The sequence below is a fragment of the Lissotriton vulgaris genome, chromosome 7 (genome assembly GCF_964263255.1).
Source record: "Lissotriton vulgaris chromosome 7, aLisVul1.2, whole genome shotgun sequence".
Lineage (NCBI taxonomy): Eukaryota > Metazoa > Chordata > Amphibia > Caudata > Salamandridae > Lissotriton > Lissotriton vulgaris.
Genome location: NC_141695.1, coordinates 898,449,389 through 898,470,315, shown reverse-complemented (window position 1 = coordinate 898,470,315; position 20,927 = coordinate 898,449,389). Strand labels below are relative to the sequence as shown.

The 20,927-nt window shown below is 41.1% G+C and overlaps 1 protein-coding gene across 3 annotated transcripts in view; it reads right to left on the bottom strand.

Moving 5' to 3' along the window:
• The window catches only part of FLT4 (fms related receptor tyrosine kinase 4), a 462,865-nt gene that overhangs the window by 92,777 nt on the left and 349,161 nt on the right, over nt 1–20,927 (bottom strand). For all 3 annotated transcript variants that reach the window (XM_086931324.1, XM_086931325.1, XM_086931323.1), the window contains 6 exons: nt 17,961–18,069; nt 4,803–5,162; nt 4,045–4,191; nt 3,366–3,497; nt 3,146–3,252; nt 2,795–2,930 (listed from right to left, as the gene is read on the bottom strand). In XM_086931324.1, coding sequence (XP_086787450.1) covers nt 2,795–2,930; nt 3,146–3,252; nt 3,366–3,497; nt 4,045–4,191; nt 4,803–5,162; nt 17,961–18,069 — 991 coding nt within the window. The remainder of the gene's footprint in view (nt 1–2,794; nt 2,931–3,145; nt 3,253–3,365; nt 3,498–4,044; nt 4,192–4,802; nt 5,163–17,960; nt 18,070–20,927) is intronic.

Here is a 20,927-nt window from a genome sequence, read left to right as displayed (position 1 = left end):
GAACAGATACGTTCAGAAACGGCTTGGCGAGATAACTAAAATGGCGTCAGAATGGAGACAATCACAAAACACGTGTCGAGGGCTTTTCCGTACACCCTCTTCAACGCAGCATAAAGGCCGCAGGTGGATTCCTTTTTGAGGGAAGTCTCACTTTCCGCCTCAACAAATTACGGACTGATGAGGACAGTGAAACACTGCTTCCTTTTCAATTGTCAGTTACATTACAGAAATATTTTAATTAACAGTCCCTTCTTTCAAGCGCCCGAATAACATGTTTATAGAACTTTCCACCATAACGTTTAAACAGTTTAAAAAGTTAGAACTATTGGTGAAAATGTGTAAGACATTTTTTGTTGTGTGCTTATCATTTTGTGGAAGCAATTTACAGCCATTTCAGAGTGAATTACAATAATGCATTCATAGAGTAAGAAGCAAAACTCCTCAACTTTAAAGTTGTGCCAAGTTTTCAATTTTCTAGGATTTTGTTTGCTTAAAAATTGAAAACCTTGCGATCTGCAGTAGAAATACTTGAATGGTTTTATAATATATTTCTAATGTGTGCGCATATGTATGCCTCTATGCTTGTCGATGTTTTGCTGAAAAACAATAAAAAAGATTTTTAAAAAACCCATTGAAAACCTCGATAGTGCGACCTTTTTACCCCTCCAAACCTTTTAACTCATTCCTTTCTGATTTTAAATTCAATACATTTAGTATATAGGGATTCTGCTGTTCCACTGGTGAATCTTCTGAGCTTTAATCTCCACAGGATGCAGGGGGCCAAAGCTGTATTGTGTCTCCCACACATATACCCAGCATTAAATGGCAACAAAGTTCAGTTTTTGTCATTGGGAACATAGTAAAGCGTGTATCTACTTTAACTTCCTCTCCTAATAGGGTTCGTGGTGTTCAGGGTACAACCGCAACCAGTGACATGCCGTGTGCAACGTGCACGCTCGGCGCTTGCCCGCTTTTTAAACTACGGGCTCGGCAGTCAGTCTCAAGACTGCCATCCGAATATGCACTCGTATCCAAGGACTTTTGCCTGGATGTGTACATTTGAATAACTAACAAATCATTCTGCTAGCTCTAGGACACACGCCTGGTTTGTTCAACACTACGGTGTTGTTCAAATACGAATACTCCTTTAGCGTTCTCATTCAAGATTCTACCCCTCAGAGTCTTCCTGACAAGTACGGATCTGTCTGGCAGCCCCCACACAGCAAGAGATGCCAAGGGATACGTCCCACTCGTTGGGCTGTCCTTTGGTCCTGAAGAAGACCCGCCATGACACATCACTAACACATCGTCACGGTTGAAACGTCAACGCTAATATATGGCTCAGCCTTAACAAATCTCTTGGTTCATACCACGGAGCGGTCTTGCCACCACAAGATATATTGTTCCTGTGTTTGTCCTGACCATGCTTCAATTTGTATATACCTGTATATATGCACTGCACCAGGAGCACTGAGCACCCATTGTCACTTTGACACACTTGTCACATGAAACTTGTACCTCACCTTGACAGCCCTTTGAAAAAATATCTCTGAAATGTTTTATACAAATTCAAAAATGAACAAATAATAAAAATCTTTGCAAGCAACTTTTAGTCATTGCCCTATATTGTTGTGTTCCTAGATTGGCTTTGTTGCGCGCTTCGATTTATCCCATTTGTGTTACTTTCTAACATATTGATCACAAAAAATTTGTTCAATAATAACTTTCCTTAACAGCGATGTAATTGGTTCTCCCCGACAGAGCCACTGTAGCCTTCTATGTACTTACCCAAGTTCTGAGAGACAAAGGGTAACCCCATTGTGTTTATATCAGGGTACAAATGAAGCACTATGTGAAAGCAAGCCAGTGTATTCCCTTTATTACTCTGGGTACTTTGTACCAGGTTCTCGAGTTAGTAAGGTGACTGGCATACTTCCAGCTTTTCAGGATCCAAGCTATTGACAAAGTCTGAGGCCTCCTTTGAGATATGTTTCGTAGAGCCCGCATGCCCACCCTCCAGTGACAGCCAGCACCAATCGGGGGTGACGGGCGGTGGCAGGGGCGAGTGTGAGGGATGTAAAATAAATAAATAAATAAATAAATTACCTTATCGCCGCCACATCTGTCCTCCGCGTCAGGAACTTCGTCGAACAGAAAGCATCAGGTTCCCCATACCAATCGCAGTGCTGCAATGCAGCTTTGTGATTGGTCTGAGCGCCGTGGTTCGGCGCTCAGATGGGGACTGGGGACCTAGGCTTGTTCTCCATGCAGGCTGTAATGCAGCCTGTATGGAGAATATGCCAAGTGCGCAAGACTGTTTGGCCGGCCACAGAGGGCCAGCCAAACAGTCATTGCGCACTTGGAGTGGGCAAACCACTCCTCCCTGCTCTGAATTCAGGGCCAACCAGGCTCTGAGAAGCACCTCCCACTCCCGCTGTGTACTCTTGTATATAAGATGCCTTGTGCGTAGATACCTCTGAGGACTCAGAAGAGGACTTAAGGTGGCATGTCCGTACTATAAAGCACCTCAACAAACAAAACAAACACACACTGTGGGGAGATAGTGGCACAGAGAGCTTTGGGCATTTAGGCATATATAGTTAGAAGTAACGGGGTGTGAGCAAAAATATTTGTGACACTTTTTGGCACATGGAGGACGAGTGTGAGAGGTTTATGGTACATGGATAGAAAGTGTGAGAGACTCACGGTACACAAGGCAGAGGGACAGACATTGCGACCTGTTGGGTGTATATGGACAATATAATATACTTTTGGGCCCACACTGATGGCATACCGAGCTTGAGTCTTTCTCGGGGGAACTCCCACTTGCTAGAGTCGTAGGGCAGGTACTCGCATTGCTCCTCCAGGGGAACTTCTCCAGGGTCCATAATGATTGACAGGTAACCGGTCTTGATGTCAGCATGGCTGGGCTGCAGGAAATATGAAGATGATTGGCAAGAGTGTTAATATTGTGGACAATGTCTAGTTAGCCACCTATTTCTCACAAAATCTGCTCAGCAACCCCTGTGTGCCAACTCAGCTTCCATGGCTGCAGATGCAGGACACATTAGAGCAGCCTGGCATATAACTTACTTTACCATACCCCCATACCCAGCCCTGGAGGCCTCTCAAAAGAGTAACTTGCCCTTTTGATGTTGCAGAAGATGAGGATGAGGAGAATCCAGAAGAAGACCGCAATGACACCTGTGCCGATGAGGATGACGATCTCGACATTTGTTCTGTCATCAGACCCTGTGAGTGATAAAGCAGACTCTCAGCCCACCAGTGAACATTAGATGTCTTACACTGCATAAAGAAGGCGTCAATGTGGAAAACTCCTGGTGTGACTTAATCTTGAACCTTACCTTCCACAGACACGCTAGCGGACGAGTTGACGCAACCGCGCTCGTTGCAGGCTGTGCAGACATACATCCCAGCATCTTCCTCTCGGACCCGCTGGATGCTCAGCGTGTGGTTGAGTTCCCCCAAGACAATCCCTGAGATAAGTGAAAGGGTTATTTCTGTGGGTATGTTCTGTCATTGTCAGGCATTGAGTTTGTACATGTTTGAGAAGAAGAGTCAAAGAAATCTTCCTGCGAGTGGAAGATTCTGTTTATTGTGGGTGTGGCCTCTCTTTTGGTACGATAGTTCCTTTCACACTTCTCACATGTCTTCTCTGTCATTGAGCGGCACTGCAAGGTCAGAGCCTTCCAGACAGCAACCAGTCCCCTTAACATTAACGATGCCTATACATACATACATACATACATACATACATACATACATACATTAACCAAGCACTCTCACCCCAGACAGATTCCATCTCAACAATGGCTGCCGCATTCAGCGGGCCCAAAGGACTGTCAAAGGTGTTAAGCAACAGCTGACACACCAGTCCTCTCACCCACTTTGAAGCCACTTAAGCCTTTAGTCCTTTGCTTCCAGACCAAGTCTGATCATGTGCCTGCTCACAGCTGTGGCTCCAGTCGCTATGATGACTGTCGCACCCTATGTCCCATCATACACCTGGAGCTGCTAACGTACCTGAGACCTCTTGTAGAACTTTACTGTCCTTATACCACAGAATGCGCGGACTGGGCTTGCCGTCAGCATCGCACCTCATCACCATCGAGTCGCTGACGTTCACCAGCTTATTGCTCAGGTTCTGCAGCAGGTGGGGAGCTTCTTGGGCTAAGAGAAAACAATAACATGGGTCCAAGCAGGGTCATGAGAAGACATAAGATTTCTTACAGATTTCTTACATGAACCATTTACTCATTGCATATATAGCGGGAAGTCGATGGGCCAAAGTATACCCTGAAAGACTTTAGGTGGAGTATAACAATCTGTAGCACAACCAAGTATTTTCAATGCACCATATTTAAAGCAGCGACTGTATTTTCCAGCCAAAATCACATGTACCAGCCCACAGAAAATGTAAGGCATTGAAATACGATTGATGTTAGGTTAAGGTTTGGATTTACGTATTAGTCAGAGTTAGGTTTATGGTTAAATTTGTGGGTAGAGGGCAGGATGTAGGGTTAGGGTTGAGGAATAGATTTAGATATTTATTTGGCACTCCTTCAGAGCTACGTGTGCATTCTGGCCTGCGAGGAAATAAGAGACTCTGAAAGGCCATGAGGCTGTGGAAGAGTATCCCAGTCTTTGTTGCATTGCAGAGGCACTAACATGAAGAAATTGCCCTGTAGGCTATAGATCATTCTACCCCTGGGGATCTGTACACAGAGCAAAACAGCAACACCCCATTACCTCCCACCCACCCTTTCCCCGGTGCTCCTTACCGGCCACAGCAATATACTTCATATGGCAGTGCTTTTCCCGCGTCTTCCTGTTCTGCATCTCACACACATACTCTCCCTCCTCCTTCATGGTGATGGCAGGGATGTTCAGCACAAGTGCAGCATTGTTGGACTCACTGTCAAACTGCAGCTCGCCCTGCAGTCTGGTGGCATGCAAGTGCACGTTTTTGCAGTCCAGGACCAGGGGGTTGCCCTCCGCGTCATGCAAGGTCTGCAGGTCCAGGCGGTACCACTGCAGGTTCTCATAGGTGTAGTTGTCCGCCTTGCAGCTAAGGCTGACGTTCTGGCTCTCAACGGGCTCCTCGGAGGGCTGCAGCTCGATGCGGAACCCATCCGGGATGGCTGCAGGAGGGAAGTGGGAGAGAGTGCTTTAAATCAGGACCTACCGACCCAAAGCTCGCCTGGAGTTTGATTACTCTTGTGAGGGGTTTGAGCTGTTCAAATGCCCTTAAGATAACCGTGTACAATCCAACAACACAACATAAAATACACATCTTAATATAACAACATGGACAACGTATAAACTACAGAGGGATATTAAGAGAGGATCAATTATTAACCTCCTTTAGATTTCGGTTTTTGGTGCAATGCTGCTTTTGATTTTACTGCATTGTGGAGGATCTGGGGAAGAATTCGTTTTATTGGACAATCCATATGTGTGAAAATATGATACAGTGCCTTAGCTTACTGGCATTTCTGGAATCACAAGGCAAAATAATGAAAATTAGTTCACAAAGTAAGAGTTTACTTTTCTAAGCCACAGACTCTCCTGCCATACTTACCTACCTGATCACACACCTTAGCTTTTTCTACTTCTTGTGATCGGCTGTACCTTCACAGGTCTACTAGATTTTTTGGCCCAGTTCAGTTTCCTCCTACTGCCTCTACCTCTGCTGTTGACCAGATTCAGTCATTCCACTGGCATCACTTTTTTCAAAGTTGACCTGCAAGTTTTATATGTGCAATGTATTGGTGCCAAGCCACCAAGATCTGGATGGGTGCTAAGTGGCCAGTTCTACTCCTATGACTTTCTCATCCCTAGACAAAATTAAAGTTTATCATTTGGAGGATTTTGCTTTTCTATGGACAAAGTCAATTTAGAGAGTTTTTGTTGCAATCTCGCATCCTCCTGACGCATCTTGCGGCGGCAGCGTGAGGCAGCTACCTTCAATGGCTGCAGATGTCCTGAGTGTGACTCTCTTCTACATGATTTTGCTTAAATTAGACTCACCAGTGGTCTTCTACTTTTAAACTCGAACTTTCGGAGAACATCACGTGTTCACAGCTAGGAAGTATCAAAGACCCATATGTCTCAGGTGAGTGACAATTCATTTTGAAAGGGCTCCTCTGCCGTTGGACAGGTCCCTACATTGTCTCACAACCATCCACAGTCACATGTAGGCAGTGACTGGCATTGCCAGGGCCCACAGTGCATCACTTAGTCTAGCAGTCTTGGTACTCAGTACTCTCCTAACTGTACCACATGAGTGTCTGCTCTCCTTAATCAATTTCAATCCTACCAAGGGCCGAGCTGATACTATTGTGGCTCTGAGCATCCTACCAAGCCCATTCCTACAGGTGCCTTCGGAAAAATCTCCCTGGACCCTTGAGTGTCTGAAACTTGTTGCTTGAAATGACATGGAGGAAGTCAATCTCCTGCAAAACTAGAGTTATAATGAGCACCGTATGCATAAGCAGTATTTGAAAGATCCCGAGGGATGTTACCACTGTATCTGACAATAGTCCAATGATTGTTCTAGTTCTGAATCTTGGTCCCTCCCAGGGAACGTTGGGTCTGTGATCTGAGACAAGATGTCCGCTGATCAGTCATCTCAAGAAACAGAAGAGGAAGCCCTCTTTGAGACAAGCTGCCATGATGGGCAAGTAGTTTTAGCGAGGCCGTGGAACACCACAACCTACATGAGGCACAGCTACAGACAAGAATGTCTAATTTGCTTATAAACTTGCTTTAATTACATAAGCCCCAATGTTTTATGTGTGTAATCAAACTTAAAGACTGTCTTAAACATGAGAATTCATAACAAAAACACAATAAGTATAATGATCGTAAATTCAAAAAGAGAGTCTTTTATCAGATTCATAAATGTAAAATTTTCAAAAAAGAAACAAACTGTTGCACTTTGTACAGAACATAATCAAAAATTCATTCCCAATGCATTTCGGGTTAGATATGAACCCTTCATCAGGGGATATATAAGATGAACAGTAATGTACAAACAGTTATGATAATCAATGATTATATCTTGAGGTCCACTGACAGAATCTACAACAAAAGCCAAACAAGAATCATGTATTGAGTAAGTAGATTATTCTCATGACAAAAAATGAAAATAGAATTTGCACTCAAAAGAATTAGTGAAAGAGAAAAGAAGTTAAAGAAAAATAAAAAAATAAAAAATAAAAATTGCTGATGTGTGTCTAAAAAGAAGTTCAAAAAGGGAAATGCAGCCTGTGCCCTTAGTGTTTCATGGTGCGTGTTTAGACAGTATGTGACATGATGTGTGCTTACATGCCTCAGCTTCACCACAAGTGAATTCATGCCTGCTAACAATTATATCTTTGGTTACTTACCCCTGATTGATTCCTCACAGGCTGTGAAACCATGTAAAAACTCAAATGGCTAGAAACAAAACGAGACAACCGTCTATATTCATGAAGTTTGCAAATAAAGAAACTTGTTCTTCCCCACCATAGAGGTATGCACCAATCTTATCTGTCGCGGTAGAAACAGGATTCCCAAATGTAACCCCAAACGTAGTCACAGCGTTTTCGTCAAAATATGTGAAAGAATACTCTGCAATGTAGGCGGAAAAAACTCATCAAAATCAGCCCGACCTCTTCAACTTTCGGGAGAAACTGTCAGTTTCGCCTACTGCTTACGTCACAAAAAGTCTCCTCCGACCTCCATTTATTCACCAAATACTCCAAGGTATACGCGATGTGCGCTGCCAGAGTGAATCGGCTGGCGTTCTATATTTAAACAACCGCGTGCAGCGAAATCGAAAGCGGACTGTAACCTACACTGATGCGTGAAAGACATCGGTACCATATTGAAAGGGCGCCCGCCCAATTCATTAAAATCGAAATAGGACCTGAAAACTTTCAAGATTGTGTGAACCTTATTGATGTCCTGGCTGTAACGCTCAGTTTACTAGGAAACCACGAACCAGGTATTATGCCTATATTATTGCACATGTCACCAGCAACATGCTTAAGTTAAAATAGGGATCTGCTGCATATAAATTCAAAAGTGTGCCAAAAAGGCAAGATGATATAAACAACTCCCATCCTATTGTAAATACAACCAACCTGCATGACGCTTAAATCAATCTACATATTTACACGGAGCCATTCACATCAGGCCAGAAGCCTTTTTGCCCTAACTGCATCACCCTACCTAGTTGATAAAGCGTATCATGTGTTTCTATCACAATAGTGTTGCTGTACCTTCATTAAGTGAACCAAATATCTAGGGTGCTCAGCATATTGGCCCATCTGTACGGGAGTTTTATGTGTCAGTGAGAAATCATAAATGAAATGTTATAGTCTGATAGGTGAAAAGAAACAACATAAAAGGTATGTTAAAATGTGCGAATGCAAATACCGTACAAATCAAAATCTTATTGCCTTTACATATTCCATAAATGCAAAGCTTTATTAGAAACAAAGCAATTCATAGTGATCATTTATCCCCCCAGGGGTTACTGTACCAAGATGTTTTATCCATTGTCTTTCCCTACGTGCTAGGGCTGTGTTAATGTCTGTGCCACTCATGATGGGAATGCGTTCTATGATAGTGAATCTCAATTGGGGAATGGTATGTGCTGTATATCTACTAGGTAGGGTGATGCAGTTAGGGCAAAAAGACTTCTGGTCTAATGATAATCGCTCCGTGTAAATATGTAGATTGATTTAAGCGTCATGCAGGTTGGTTGTCTTCACAATAGGACGGGAGTTGTTTATATCACCTTGCCTTTTTGGCACACTTTTGAATTTATATGCAGCAGATCCCTATTTTAACTTAAGCATGTTGCTGGTGACATGTGCAATAATATAGGCATAATAGCTGGTTCGCGGTTTCCTGGTACACTGAGCGTTACAGCGAGTACATCAATAAAGTTCACACAATCTTGAAAGTTCTCTGGTCCTATTTTGATTTTAATGAATTGGACGGGCGCCCTTTCAATATGGTAACAATGTCTTTCACGCATCAGTGTAGGTTACAGTCTGCTTCGATTTCGCTGCACACGGTTGTTTAAATATAGAACGCCAGCCGATTCACTCTGGCAGCGCACATCGCGTATACCTTGGGGTCTTTTGGTGAATAAATGGAGGTCGGAGAAGGCTTTTTGTGACGGTAAGCGGCAGGCGAAACTGACAGTTTCTCCCGAAAGTTGAAGAGGTCGGGCTGATTTTGATGAGTTTTTGCCGCGTACATTGCTGAGTATACTTTCACATCTTTTGACGAAAACGCTGTGACTACGTTTGGGATTACATTTGGGAACCCTGTTTCTACCGTGACGGGTAAGATTGGTGCATACCTCGATGGTGGGGAAGAACAAGTTTCTTTATTTGCAAACTTCATGAATATAGACGGTTGTCTCATTCTGTTTCTAGCCATTTGAGTTTTTACATGGTTTCACAGCCCGTGAGGAATCAACCAGGGGTAAGCAACCAAAGATATAATTGTTAGCAGTCATGAATTCACTTGTGATAAAGCTGAGGCATGTAAGCACACAACATGTCACATACTGTCTAAACTAAACACAAAGGAAGGGTTATTATTATTGCGGTAAGTAGTGGCGCCTCCAAAGTTCAACGTAATTCTTGATGGAACAATATTTGGAACGGTGCCGCAGAAAAGAGGAAAATCCACAACCTCCAAATAGACCGTAGTCCACAAGCAATAAATACAAAGGATCTGTGCACACGTTCTTTTGTTAATAGTATGAATACTGTACGTAATTGGAAAACCACAAAACAAAAAACACAATGGGAAATGTTGATTGAAGTATTCTTCAGTTAAGGTTTATTCTTGGTGCCCAGCCAACACGTGTTTCGTCAGGGAGTTACCCTGGACTTCATCAGGGCTCTAACGGGCAGCTTAACTAAAGCGTTGAACAAAGCTCTCCGCCGGTTTTACTTCCGTGCCCGGCTGCAGTTAAATCCAGGCAATTTTGCTAGCAAGAGACTATGTTTAAGACTGGTGAGTACCAGATAGCGGAGCGCAGAGTTTACCGCTCCCAAGTTCAAATGGCCAGACTAGCCGCCGCCGGCAAGTCTGGCCATTTGAACTTGGGAGCGGTAAACTCTGCGCTCCGCTATCTAATAAACCTTAACTGGAAGAATACTTCAATCAACATTTCCCATTGTGTTTTTTGTTTTGTGGTTTTCCAATTAGGTACAGTATTCATACTATTAACAAAAGAACGTGTGCACAGACCCTTTGTATTTACATACTGTCTAAACATGCACCATGAAACACTAAAGGCATAGGCTGCATTTCCCTTTTTGAACGTCTTTTTAGACACACATCAGCAATTTTTATTTTTTTTATTTTTCTTTAATTTCTTTTCTCATTCACTAATTCTTTTGAGTGCAAATTCTATTTTAATTTTTTGTCATGAGAATAATCTACTTACTCAATACATGATTCTTGTTTGGCTTTTGTTGTAGCTTCTGTCAGTGGACCTCAAGATATACTCATTGATTATCATAACTGTTTGTACATTACTGTTCATCTTATAACCCCTGATGAAGGGTTCATATTTAACCCGAAATGCATTGGGAATTAATTTTTGATTTTGTTCTTTACAAAGTGCAACCGTTTGTTTCTCTTTTGAAAATTGGACATATATTTATGAAACTGATAAAAGACTCTCTTTTTGAATGTATAATCATCATACTTATTGTGTTTTTGTTATGAATTCTCATGTTTAAGACAGTCTTTAAGTTTGATTACACATTTATATAACATTGTAGCCTATGTAATTAAAGCAAGTGTATAAGCAAATGAGACAATGTTGTCTGTAGCTGTGCATCACATAGGTCGTGGTGTTCCATGGCCTCGCAAAAACTTTGTTATATCCTATAGGGACACAGGGCAATATCCCTACACGGGAACGCACGCTAAAATTGATGAAACACTGAATAAACAACCTTTATAATTTGATCAAATCAGTTAAAACGAAGGTGTGCAGGCCCACTCTCTCAAAATGTCATTATGGGCAAGTAGGTCATGATGCAGCATCCTGCCAACTGCAGAGGGTTTGGTACATCCCTATCATGAGCAGTGCCCTGTTAGCCAGCTGGCAGAAGACCACTCAAGGATTTCTGACTTAATTGCTGGCACCTCAGGGTGCTGACCTGGACAAGTAGGATTCGGACCAAGGATCTTTACACAAGAGAATCCTCCAGTGAATCCCTCTCATGATTCAGAACAAAGTTTTCTTCTAAGCTTCCCCTCATCTTGGGATGTATTATCCTGCTGATGTCCTCTAATTCATAGTTCTTCTAGGCAGTGTCTCGCTCATGAATTTAGTGGGAACACTGTGTGTTGAGATTACCTACTTGGTCTTTGCATCCTCACCCAAGGCCAAATTTTGCAGAGGTCCAGATTACTGGCACCACTGCACAAGTTATGGTCCGCCTTCCAGAAGGTACATTTTCTTGATCCATATTCAACAGATCCTTCAGCTCTTTCTGGTCTGCTCCCCCATATACCTAACATTTCCACCTGCCTCTATAATGGCTCCAAGACTATTGCAGGTGAGTGGCAGCCTGGAAGTTCAGACTAGACCATGCCTTATTTTCATATGGCTGGCTCCTGAAAGAAATGGCATAGCTGAGCTACAAAAAGATGGAACTGAATCAGGATCAGAACAATAACCAGTTCCATCGCTCATTTTGCTTGATAACTTCAGGACCAAAGGCACCTTTTGCTCCAGTAAGAATGAAGTGTGACCCTGGACTCACACACACCTCATACCACAAGCTTCCTCAATACACCCTCAGACAAATATCTAGACAAGGGGGTAGGTTGACAGAGAATCTTTCTGAGGCCAAATTCTTACATGTGAACTTGGAAGACATGAGATTCTTATTAGGATTGAAGGATCTTACCTCATTTAAAGTGAGACAGGAGTGTGGGGAATAGTGTCCCATGTCCGCAGATGATCTATGATGGCCATATGATGTTTACTTTTATATTCTGCTGAGGATTCTGTCTCTGAAGTTTTTAGAGAGGTGTTTCAACTACCACTACGATGTGTTCCCTTCAGATTAAGCTTGGCTTCTAGAGTTTGCACCAAGGTAATGGCTTTGGTGGATGCATTCCTTACTTGCACATGTTTGCCCTAACTTAGATGATAATTTAGTGACAGCCGCCTTCGTTGAGGCAGCACTGGACTCTCTACACCAAGCCAGAATCTTCTGTTCGAGTTCTCCCTACCTTTTCTGCTCCTGTCACAGAGACTACAGTTCATTGGATCAGAACTGGGCACACAGAAGGCGACTGCCTTCCCTGCTTCAGAATGGGTCTGGCTCTTCAGCAAACCTTTCACCATTGATATTTACCCTTGCACCTCATCTCCATCATGGCAAAGGCAAGCACTTTGAACGTTCTCTCATCTAAGGAAGGCTTTTCTCCAACTGATCATCAAAGAGACATTGGTTCTCAAAAAGTGTTAATCATTGCCCTGTGCTTTGTGTGATAGGGAAGAGTTGATCAACAATCAGAGCTTTTCAAAACTCACAAATGTTAAATAAATGTTAGTTTTTGGCTGCTCTGCGAATCTCAATTAGGTAATCGCTATTCCTATTGTATGAAATGTGTTGCTCATTGCTCTATGGTAGGTACCATCACTGGGATATACATATGCTGGTCCTTGTAGAGGTCAAGGAGTAGGACCACATTGTTTGGGTCCATCTGTAATATATGCACTGATATTCAGATTGGATTACTATGATCAGTGTTAGTTAGAGGCATTGTACGGGTGGACAAATAGGCTTTGGGACCTATCTTTAGTTGCCATCATCCTCTTATCCTTGTATGCCATACCACTTCAACCTCTCCACTGTACCACGCAATACCTGTTGCCAAACCACCCTTTTCACTCTTAAATCCTGGTTTCTTCAGGTTTGGCTATTACTGCGATGGGCTACTAGTCCCGCTGTGACACAGCTTCACAGTTTTCCTGGCTACAGACCCAGAGGTATTCCTATCTCATCTTCTGTTGCCTAAATGTTTCCTGCACTTCCTATTTTGTTGCCCATATTCTGTTTAGACACTTCTCTCCAAAGCTGATTGCTGTTTATTTATTTATTTTCGACATTTAAACAGCGCTCTGTTACCCGTAGGTGTCCTGGCGTTAAGTAATACTCCTTTAGGGAAAGTTATAGAGGGAAAATTAGTTAGTGAAAAGCCAGGTCTTCAAGGCCTTTATAAAGGCCATAAGGTCCGTCATCTTTCTAAGAGGAAGGAGGAGGGCATTCCAGGCTGTGACCCTTTATCCCTATTATGCCACCTTCACTGGTGGATGACACAGACACAGCACACAGAGCGAAATCTATATTCAGCATGCATCATTACATCATTTATACATGAACGGTCGCTGACTGCAGTTGCTACTGGCTGCTGCCATACCTCTCCAGAGTATTAGTATAACCAACACCACCGCATACCAATAGTCCATCCCCGGGTGACCCAATACACAAGTTCTGCTAAGTCTGCATACTCTGTCTATGTGTGGAAAGATATGGCTTCAGATTGATCTCTCTGGAGCAGATGAGGAGTAACTTTGGTAGGAATCACCACCAGCCTGATTATCTAGGTATGGACCTGTCACAATGCAAAAGAATGCACATGACAAAACCTGAACAATTCCAGCTCAGGCTTCTATACGTTTACGAGCATAATGGAGTCGTAAAATGACATAAAAACACTCGGGTGAACTGTGACTGTTTAGAACTACAAGTCCCATGAATGTATGCTTTGGGCAGGGTTTGGGCGGGGGTTGAACGAACTCACTTATGCATGAGAAGGAGGAACCGCCTTTAAAGGTACCTCGGTATCATCAGACATGGCCGATTCTTTTTGGAAACTGCTGCGTTACGCGAATTCCGAGGATTGGGACATGGTCTCGTAAGTGTGCTGTGTGCACCAGCTGTTTTGTTTGATTTGCTTTTCTCGCTGAAATCAACTTTGCAAAGTAAGGATTCTTCCTCACTTACGAGATGAGTGGGATCGTCTCATTTCGATATGGGGTTATCTAAGTATTTGATTCCGTTGTTGGTGAGGCCCACGTTTGTGCCTCATGTGGTGGGAATCTGTGGTGGTGATACAAAGGCATTATTTTCCACCCATGGTGAAGCACACATTTGTGGCTGATGCAGTGGGGATTCCAGGGTACTAAACAGGTGGAGAAGATGACTCTGGAACATTCCGGAGCAGACTCTCATTGCATTGGTGATTTAATCATAAAAGTGTCTTTTGGTGGGCACTCCGGTTGGAAACCAGTCGCAAGGGATCATATTCTACTCAAGACTGAAGGACACAGCTCCTGTAAATGCCTAACAAACAGTTCTGAATTGAATGGGCTATACATATAACATGAACATATAACTGATCATATTTTCTCTACTTTATTTTGCCTTTTAACAGGGGGTTAAATAGAGTTCCTGCTTCTTTGGTATCTTCACCCCTGTGATTCAAGGCATTAGAGCAAAAAGGGTAGGTGAAGTGTGTACATAACGTTTCCTCCGGATCACTGACATAATATAGAATGACAAAATATAGACTTACCAAAATATAGTCACCAAAATATAGAATGCCAAAATATCGAATTCCTATCTACAAACAGGTAAGTACAAAAATATCGAATCCAAAATATAGTCTGTAAAAAATATAGTCAGTCAAAATATCGATTTTTTTAAATGTCTTAAAAGTAATTTAAAATTAATGAAATAATAAACATAATTAACTAGAACATACTTAAAAATACTCAAATAACCTTAAAATTAAGATATAATTAATTTAAGTTATTAATACAAAATGTACAATATTTTACCGTAGGATAGCAGGAGGGTAACATTTAATATTACCACTCCAGTGAGTGCAACAGTAGGGAAAGCATTGGATAGCGTAGGGGTAAAAAATACTATTCCCACTCCAGTGAGTGCAACAGTAGGGAAAGCGTTGGATAGCGTAGGGGTAAAAAATACTATTCCCACTCCAGAGAGTGCAACAGTAGGGAAAGCATTGGATAGCGAAGGGGTAAAAATTACTATTCCCACTCAAGAGAGTGCAACAGTAGGGAAAGCGTTGGATAGCGTAGGGGTAAAAATTACTATTCCCACTCCAGTGAGTGCAACAGTAGGGAAAGCGTTGGATAGCGTAAGGGTAAAAATTACTATTCCCACTCCAGAGAGTGCAACAGTAGGGAAAGCGTTGGATTGCGGGAGGGTAAAAAATACTATTCCCACTCCAGTGAGTGCAACAGTAGGGAAAGCGTTGGATAGCGTAGGGGTAAAAAATACTATTCCCACTCCAGAAAGTGCAACAGTAGGGAATGCGCTGGATAGCGTAGGGGTAAAAATGAATATTCCCACTTGAGAGAGTGCAACAGTAGGGAAAGCGTAGGATAGCGTAGGTTTAAAAAATACTATTCCCACTCCAGTGAGTGCAACAGTAGGAAAAGTGTTGGATAGCATAAGGGTAAAAATTACTATTCCCACTCCAGAGAGTGCTACAGTAGGGAAAGCGTTGGATAGCGGGAGGGTAAAAATTACTATTCCAACTCCAGAGCGTGCAACAGTAGGGAAAGTGTTGGATAGCGTATGGGTAAAAATTGCTATTCCCACTCCAGAGAGTGCAACAGTAGGGAAAGCGTTGGATATTCAAAGGGTAAAAATTACTATTTCCACTCCAGAGAACACAACAGTAGGGAAAGCATTGGATAGCGTAGGGGTAAAAATTACTATTCCCACTCCAGAGAGTGCAACAGTAGGGAAAGCGTTGGATAGCGTAGGGGTAAAAAATACTATTCCCACTCCAGAGAGTGCAGCAGTAGGGAAAGCGTTGGATAGCGGGAGTGTGAACATTACTATTCCCACTCCAGATAGTGCAACAGTAGGGAAAGCTTTGGATAGCGTAGGGGTAAAAATTACTATTCCCACTCCAGAGAGTGCAACAATAGGGAAAGCGTTGGATAGCGTAGGGGTAAAAAATACTATTCCCACTCCAGAGAGTGCAACAGTAGGGAAAGTGTTGGATAGCGGGTGGGTGAAAATTACTATTCCCACTCCAGTGAGTTTAACAGTAGGGAAAGTAATGATTTAATATATTATTAAAAATAAATTAAATATCAATCCCAATAAAACATTAATTGAAATTAATAACCAATTTAATATTATGTAATAATTAATTAGAAATACAACTACATATTAGTTATTAAAAATTAATAACCTATTCATAATTATTTAACAACTAATTAATTTTCAATAACAAAAACTAATTAATAATACAAATCAATACGAATTAAAAATTAACAGTAAAATAATTATCAATACACAAAAAGTATTTTTAACATGTAATTAATTACAATTACATTACTTCCCACCCTATTCCCCTATAAACCCACATCCCACTACAGAAAATACAATAATACAATTATCATAATTATCAAATATTTAATTAATACAAAATAATTACCAATTAATAAAAATTAATTGCCAATTAATAGAAATGAATTACCAATTAAAAAGTAATTAACAATAAATTTAAAATCAATACCAATGAATGAAAAAAATTATTTACTATATTACAATTAAATTACTTCCCACCCTATTCCCCTATAAACCCACAACCCACTACAGAAAATACATTTAGAAAATTAACATAATTAACAATTAATCAAGTAATACAAATTAATTGGCAATTAATAAAAATTAATTTCCAATTAAAAAATAACAATAAATTCAAAATGAATACCAATAAATAAATACAAATATTTAATTAATTACAATTAAATTACTTCCCACCCTATTCCCCTATAAACCCACAACCCGCTACAGAACTAAAAAGCAAAATTTAATTAAAAATTAACACTAATTGCTAAGAAATAATATTTAATTTAATATAATTAAATTACTTCCCACCCTATTCCCCTATAAACCCACAGCCCGCTACAGAATTAAATCACGCAAAAATTAAATAACATAAAATTCATTACTTAAAATACATTAAACATACATTACAAAAATTAATATACACTTTTCTCACATATACTAACATACAAAACACTTTAAAAAAATTGATATTATTAAAAAATCAATATATTTAATGCCTATATTGTATACTTCGATATTTTGACTTCTATATTTTGAAAATCGATATTACTTACCTTAAATTCGATATTTTTAACCACTATATTGTGTCCATTCGATATTTTGTCCATTCTATATTTTTACTTCGATATTATGTCCATTCTATATTTTGGAATCGATATTATGACTGTTTACCGTTTCCTCCTACGTATCTGAGCTACCTGGTCTATAAGAGATTTCTGATGCTTATTGTTAATGTTTTCCTGTTGCAGCACCTTGTAAGCATGGATTGTTGGTTTTGCCTTTGTAGAGGATTCTGAGGGTTCCCGACGTATGGTATCTCTTATTATTGTTTACAGGTAGATATTAAGAAACATAGAGGGATAGCAAATAACACATCAATAGTAGAGTCATATTTGTACTTCTGATACTTTTGTGAAGTACAGGTCTTCCTCCCTGCTGTCTCCTTCATTTCCTTCCCTCATTTGATCCCTTCAACAGTCTGTGCTATTATACCACTTCAGACTTTGGAGTTATCAGGAGGTGGACCATTCTGAGCATCTTATTCGATCCCAATGATACTATACTTTGACAGGACTACACATATAACTGAGCTGGGAACTGTTTGCAAAGCTTTGGAAAGCTAGGAGGGACAGGAACTTGAAGAAATCAGGTGAGACAACAGGTGGACGTGTATTCAGGCAGTAGTTGACAACGATAACGTTTCTCAGAAGACATTGACAAGTCAATATGGCACAAACAGCCCATCCAACAGAACCCTTTATGCATTCTTACTAGTCACGTAGAAGTAGATGAGACGCTCATCTTGACCAACTTTGTTGAAAGCTGAGCACTTGTACATGACTGAGACATTGGCTTCTTGAATTACTAGCCGACTGACAGTCTGCAGATGAAAGAGAGAATGAGACTAAGTGAGAAACAGGTGACATTAAGCCAGTAGGTCTCACCATGGCAAATCTGACATTTGTATTAATTTATTTTTGCAAACATATGCAACAGGCAATAAAATATCAAGGTGTAGAAAAATAAAACATCTGCTCTATGTAGGTGGCATGCATAGGCTTGCAAAAAAGAAAGTAAAAAGTAACACATGGCAAATGTCATGTTTTTAAAGCATTGAATGACAGCATAAATAAAAGCAGAAAATGGTTTACCAACCTGCCTCTGAAGTAGACTACTTCTTAGGTGGATATCCAGTGCTTAATTTGAGCCAGTGGTTTCCGGTGCTCGGCACCAGCACTTAATTGCCAACACCAGCACTTGTGGCTGGCTGCCCAAGGTGGCGCTGTCAGGCTTAGTTAGAGATGACCACAGCAACAGTTAATTAATAATTCGATATACAGGCTATTACCTGCCACCCAAGTCATCCTTATAGCTTTGGGGACCTGAAATAGTCAGAATTGTCACACTTGTAGGAGTGTGATGGTTAGTACTTGTGTTGTTACTATCATTGGCAGTGCTGGCAGGGGCCAACTGCAGTGGCCTGACGAGAGCCCTGGCACATATTATTTTTTTTTACAAATTAAGCACTAATAAGACGTGCGCAATCGAAATGTCATGAATCAATGAAAATAGAGCTAGCGTCGGAAGTGGGTTGACCCATTTCCCCATGCAATATTGTGTGGGGACACCTTTAACTTTCTTTGAAAACCGCCTCCCCCCAGTCCCCTAATAAGCCTGTGTGGGGTCCTCCTTCCATTTTACAACAATATGTTTGACTTTCACAACACCTTTTTTGCTATTTTGGACAGTAGTTTTTGCATTTCTGAAAGGATTTAATCACACAAAGATCTTTGTGTACGTATGTCTGCGAGGAGGGGCAGTGGGCAGCTAGTATTCACTACCGGGCGGGAATGCATTGAAAGTTTGTGAATACCCAAAAACATATATGCTTGCTTGTAGTTACAAATTCATAAATCCCCTAAAAATATCAGAAATGTATTGCTGCCAAATAAGAGTAGATCCTATTTGTGATGGGTACACCTATAAACAATGATAGAGATGCAGGAGAAAGGGTTTCTTTCCCAATTGGAATGTTGGAAATATGCACCTTTGCAAGGTAGAAAGGGGAGTGCCAATTTCTGACTTTTTTTTTAAAGAGCTGGACCAATATATTTATTTGTGTTTTATGCCACAATGTTACCACCCAGAGAAATCCCTATGTTGTACAGCCTCAAAAGCTAAAGGATCAGTAGGACACAAGGTATAGGTTTATAAAGTCTACAACAAAAACATGAGTTTTCTCGAGGTAAGAGAACTTTTTAGCCTTAAAATTAGGGTAAGAAATACCAAAAAGGGACCTGCAGAGAGACTTCGAGCTGCTAGTTAAAGAAAATCTATAAACTGCACATCTGTCTGTCAAATCTCTTCATCCGCCACACTGCTACTGCTGCTTCCTAAACACAATACCGCACCTCGGTGGCGATCACACACTGCATAGAAACACTTCCCACATAGGATCAAAGCAAACACAATATCCTTCCAACCACACCTCCTACATGCTGTAGCAAGATACGCATGTAGGCAAGCGCTTCAGTGCCCCACATACAAATGCAATTACTATACAATACAATAGGGATAGTAAGCGCTAAGTGCTGCAACACAATAATAGAGTACTGGAAGCTAATGTAAATGCGTGCAAAGAAACCAATTAAGTCACAGTGATCCCTCATCTTTGGCAACTGGGATGAAACTTCCATGGCTTTTTTCCCGAGAATGGAATTTTTGGAGGTGTGCGCACGAAAACAGGAAGTGACTTTGGGGGCTCGAATGAAAACAGGAAGTGACTCCAGGAAACTGGTAGCCATTTCTTTGTTTTTGGCCTTTATCTAGAGTTTTTTTTTCTTTTCATGTGCTCTTTGATTGCAGGAAGTTAGTCATGGACAGCTGCACTGAAACCTAACAGAGCCTGAAAGGGGGAAACAGTTATGTAAGCATAAAATGGAGTCATTGTACCGGCTCTTTCTTTTGTTGTGATGGGCAGAAAGGTAAACCGTAGGGGATTTAAAAAGGCCATGATCTTGAAGTAAGGTTAGATCAGAGGTGGACGCGTGCCCACTGCTTGTGGTTATTTAGGGAGGTTAACTGACAGGCTGGTGCCTGGTAAAGATCGGTACAGATGGTGCAGAGTCAGTAAATTGGGCTGTCAAAAAAATCTACTGCACACAATGTACCCGATTGAATAAAGTTTTTACAAAAATGTAATTTACAAGGGCCAAATGGTGGGATTCTACCTTTCCATATGGGGTTTCTTCCCACAAAAACATATAGGGGCACATGCATCAACCTATTTAGGAAGTGCAAACGGTGCGAATCGGTAAATTCGGCCGTTTGCACTTCCTAAATATGTGTTTGGGATGCATCAAGCATTTTTGAGTAATTCGGTATTTTTACCGAATTCCAAAAATGCGATTGCTTTTAAGGAATTGTAAATTTGCGATTCCTTAAAAGCAATGCATCATTAAAAAAAAAATTGATTATTCAAATTGGAAGTGCAAATTACCACGAGGTTCAACCTCGTGGTAATTTGCGAAATTGTTTAAAAATGCTTGAAAATGCATTTTTTAAACTGTCCAGTTACAGACACACATGTCCTTAGGACATGTGTGTGTGAAACATGCACTTTCAATTGCATTTCAGGGGTGCAGGGGGGGTCCTTTGGACCCCCCCCCTGCACCCATGAAATTTTCTAAGTGCCACTCGCAATTTGCTACTGCCTTCCAATTGACTACATTGATTCCT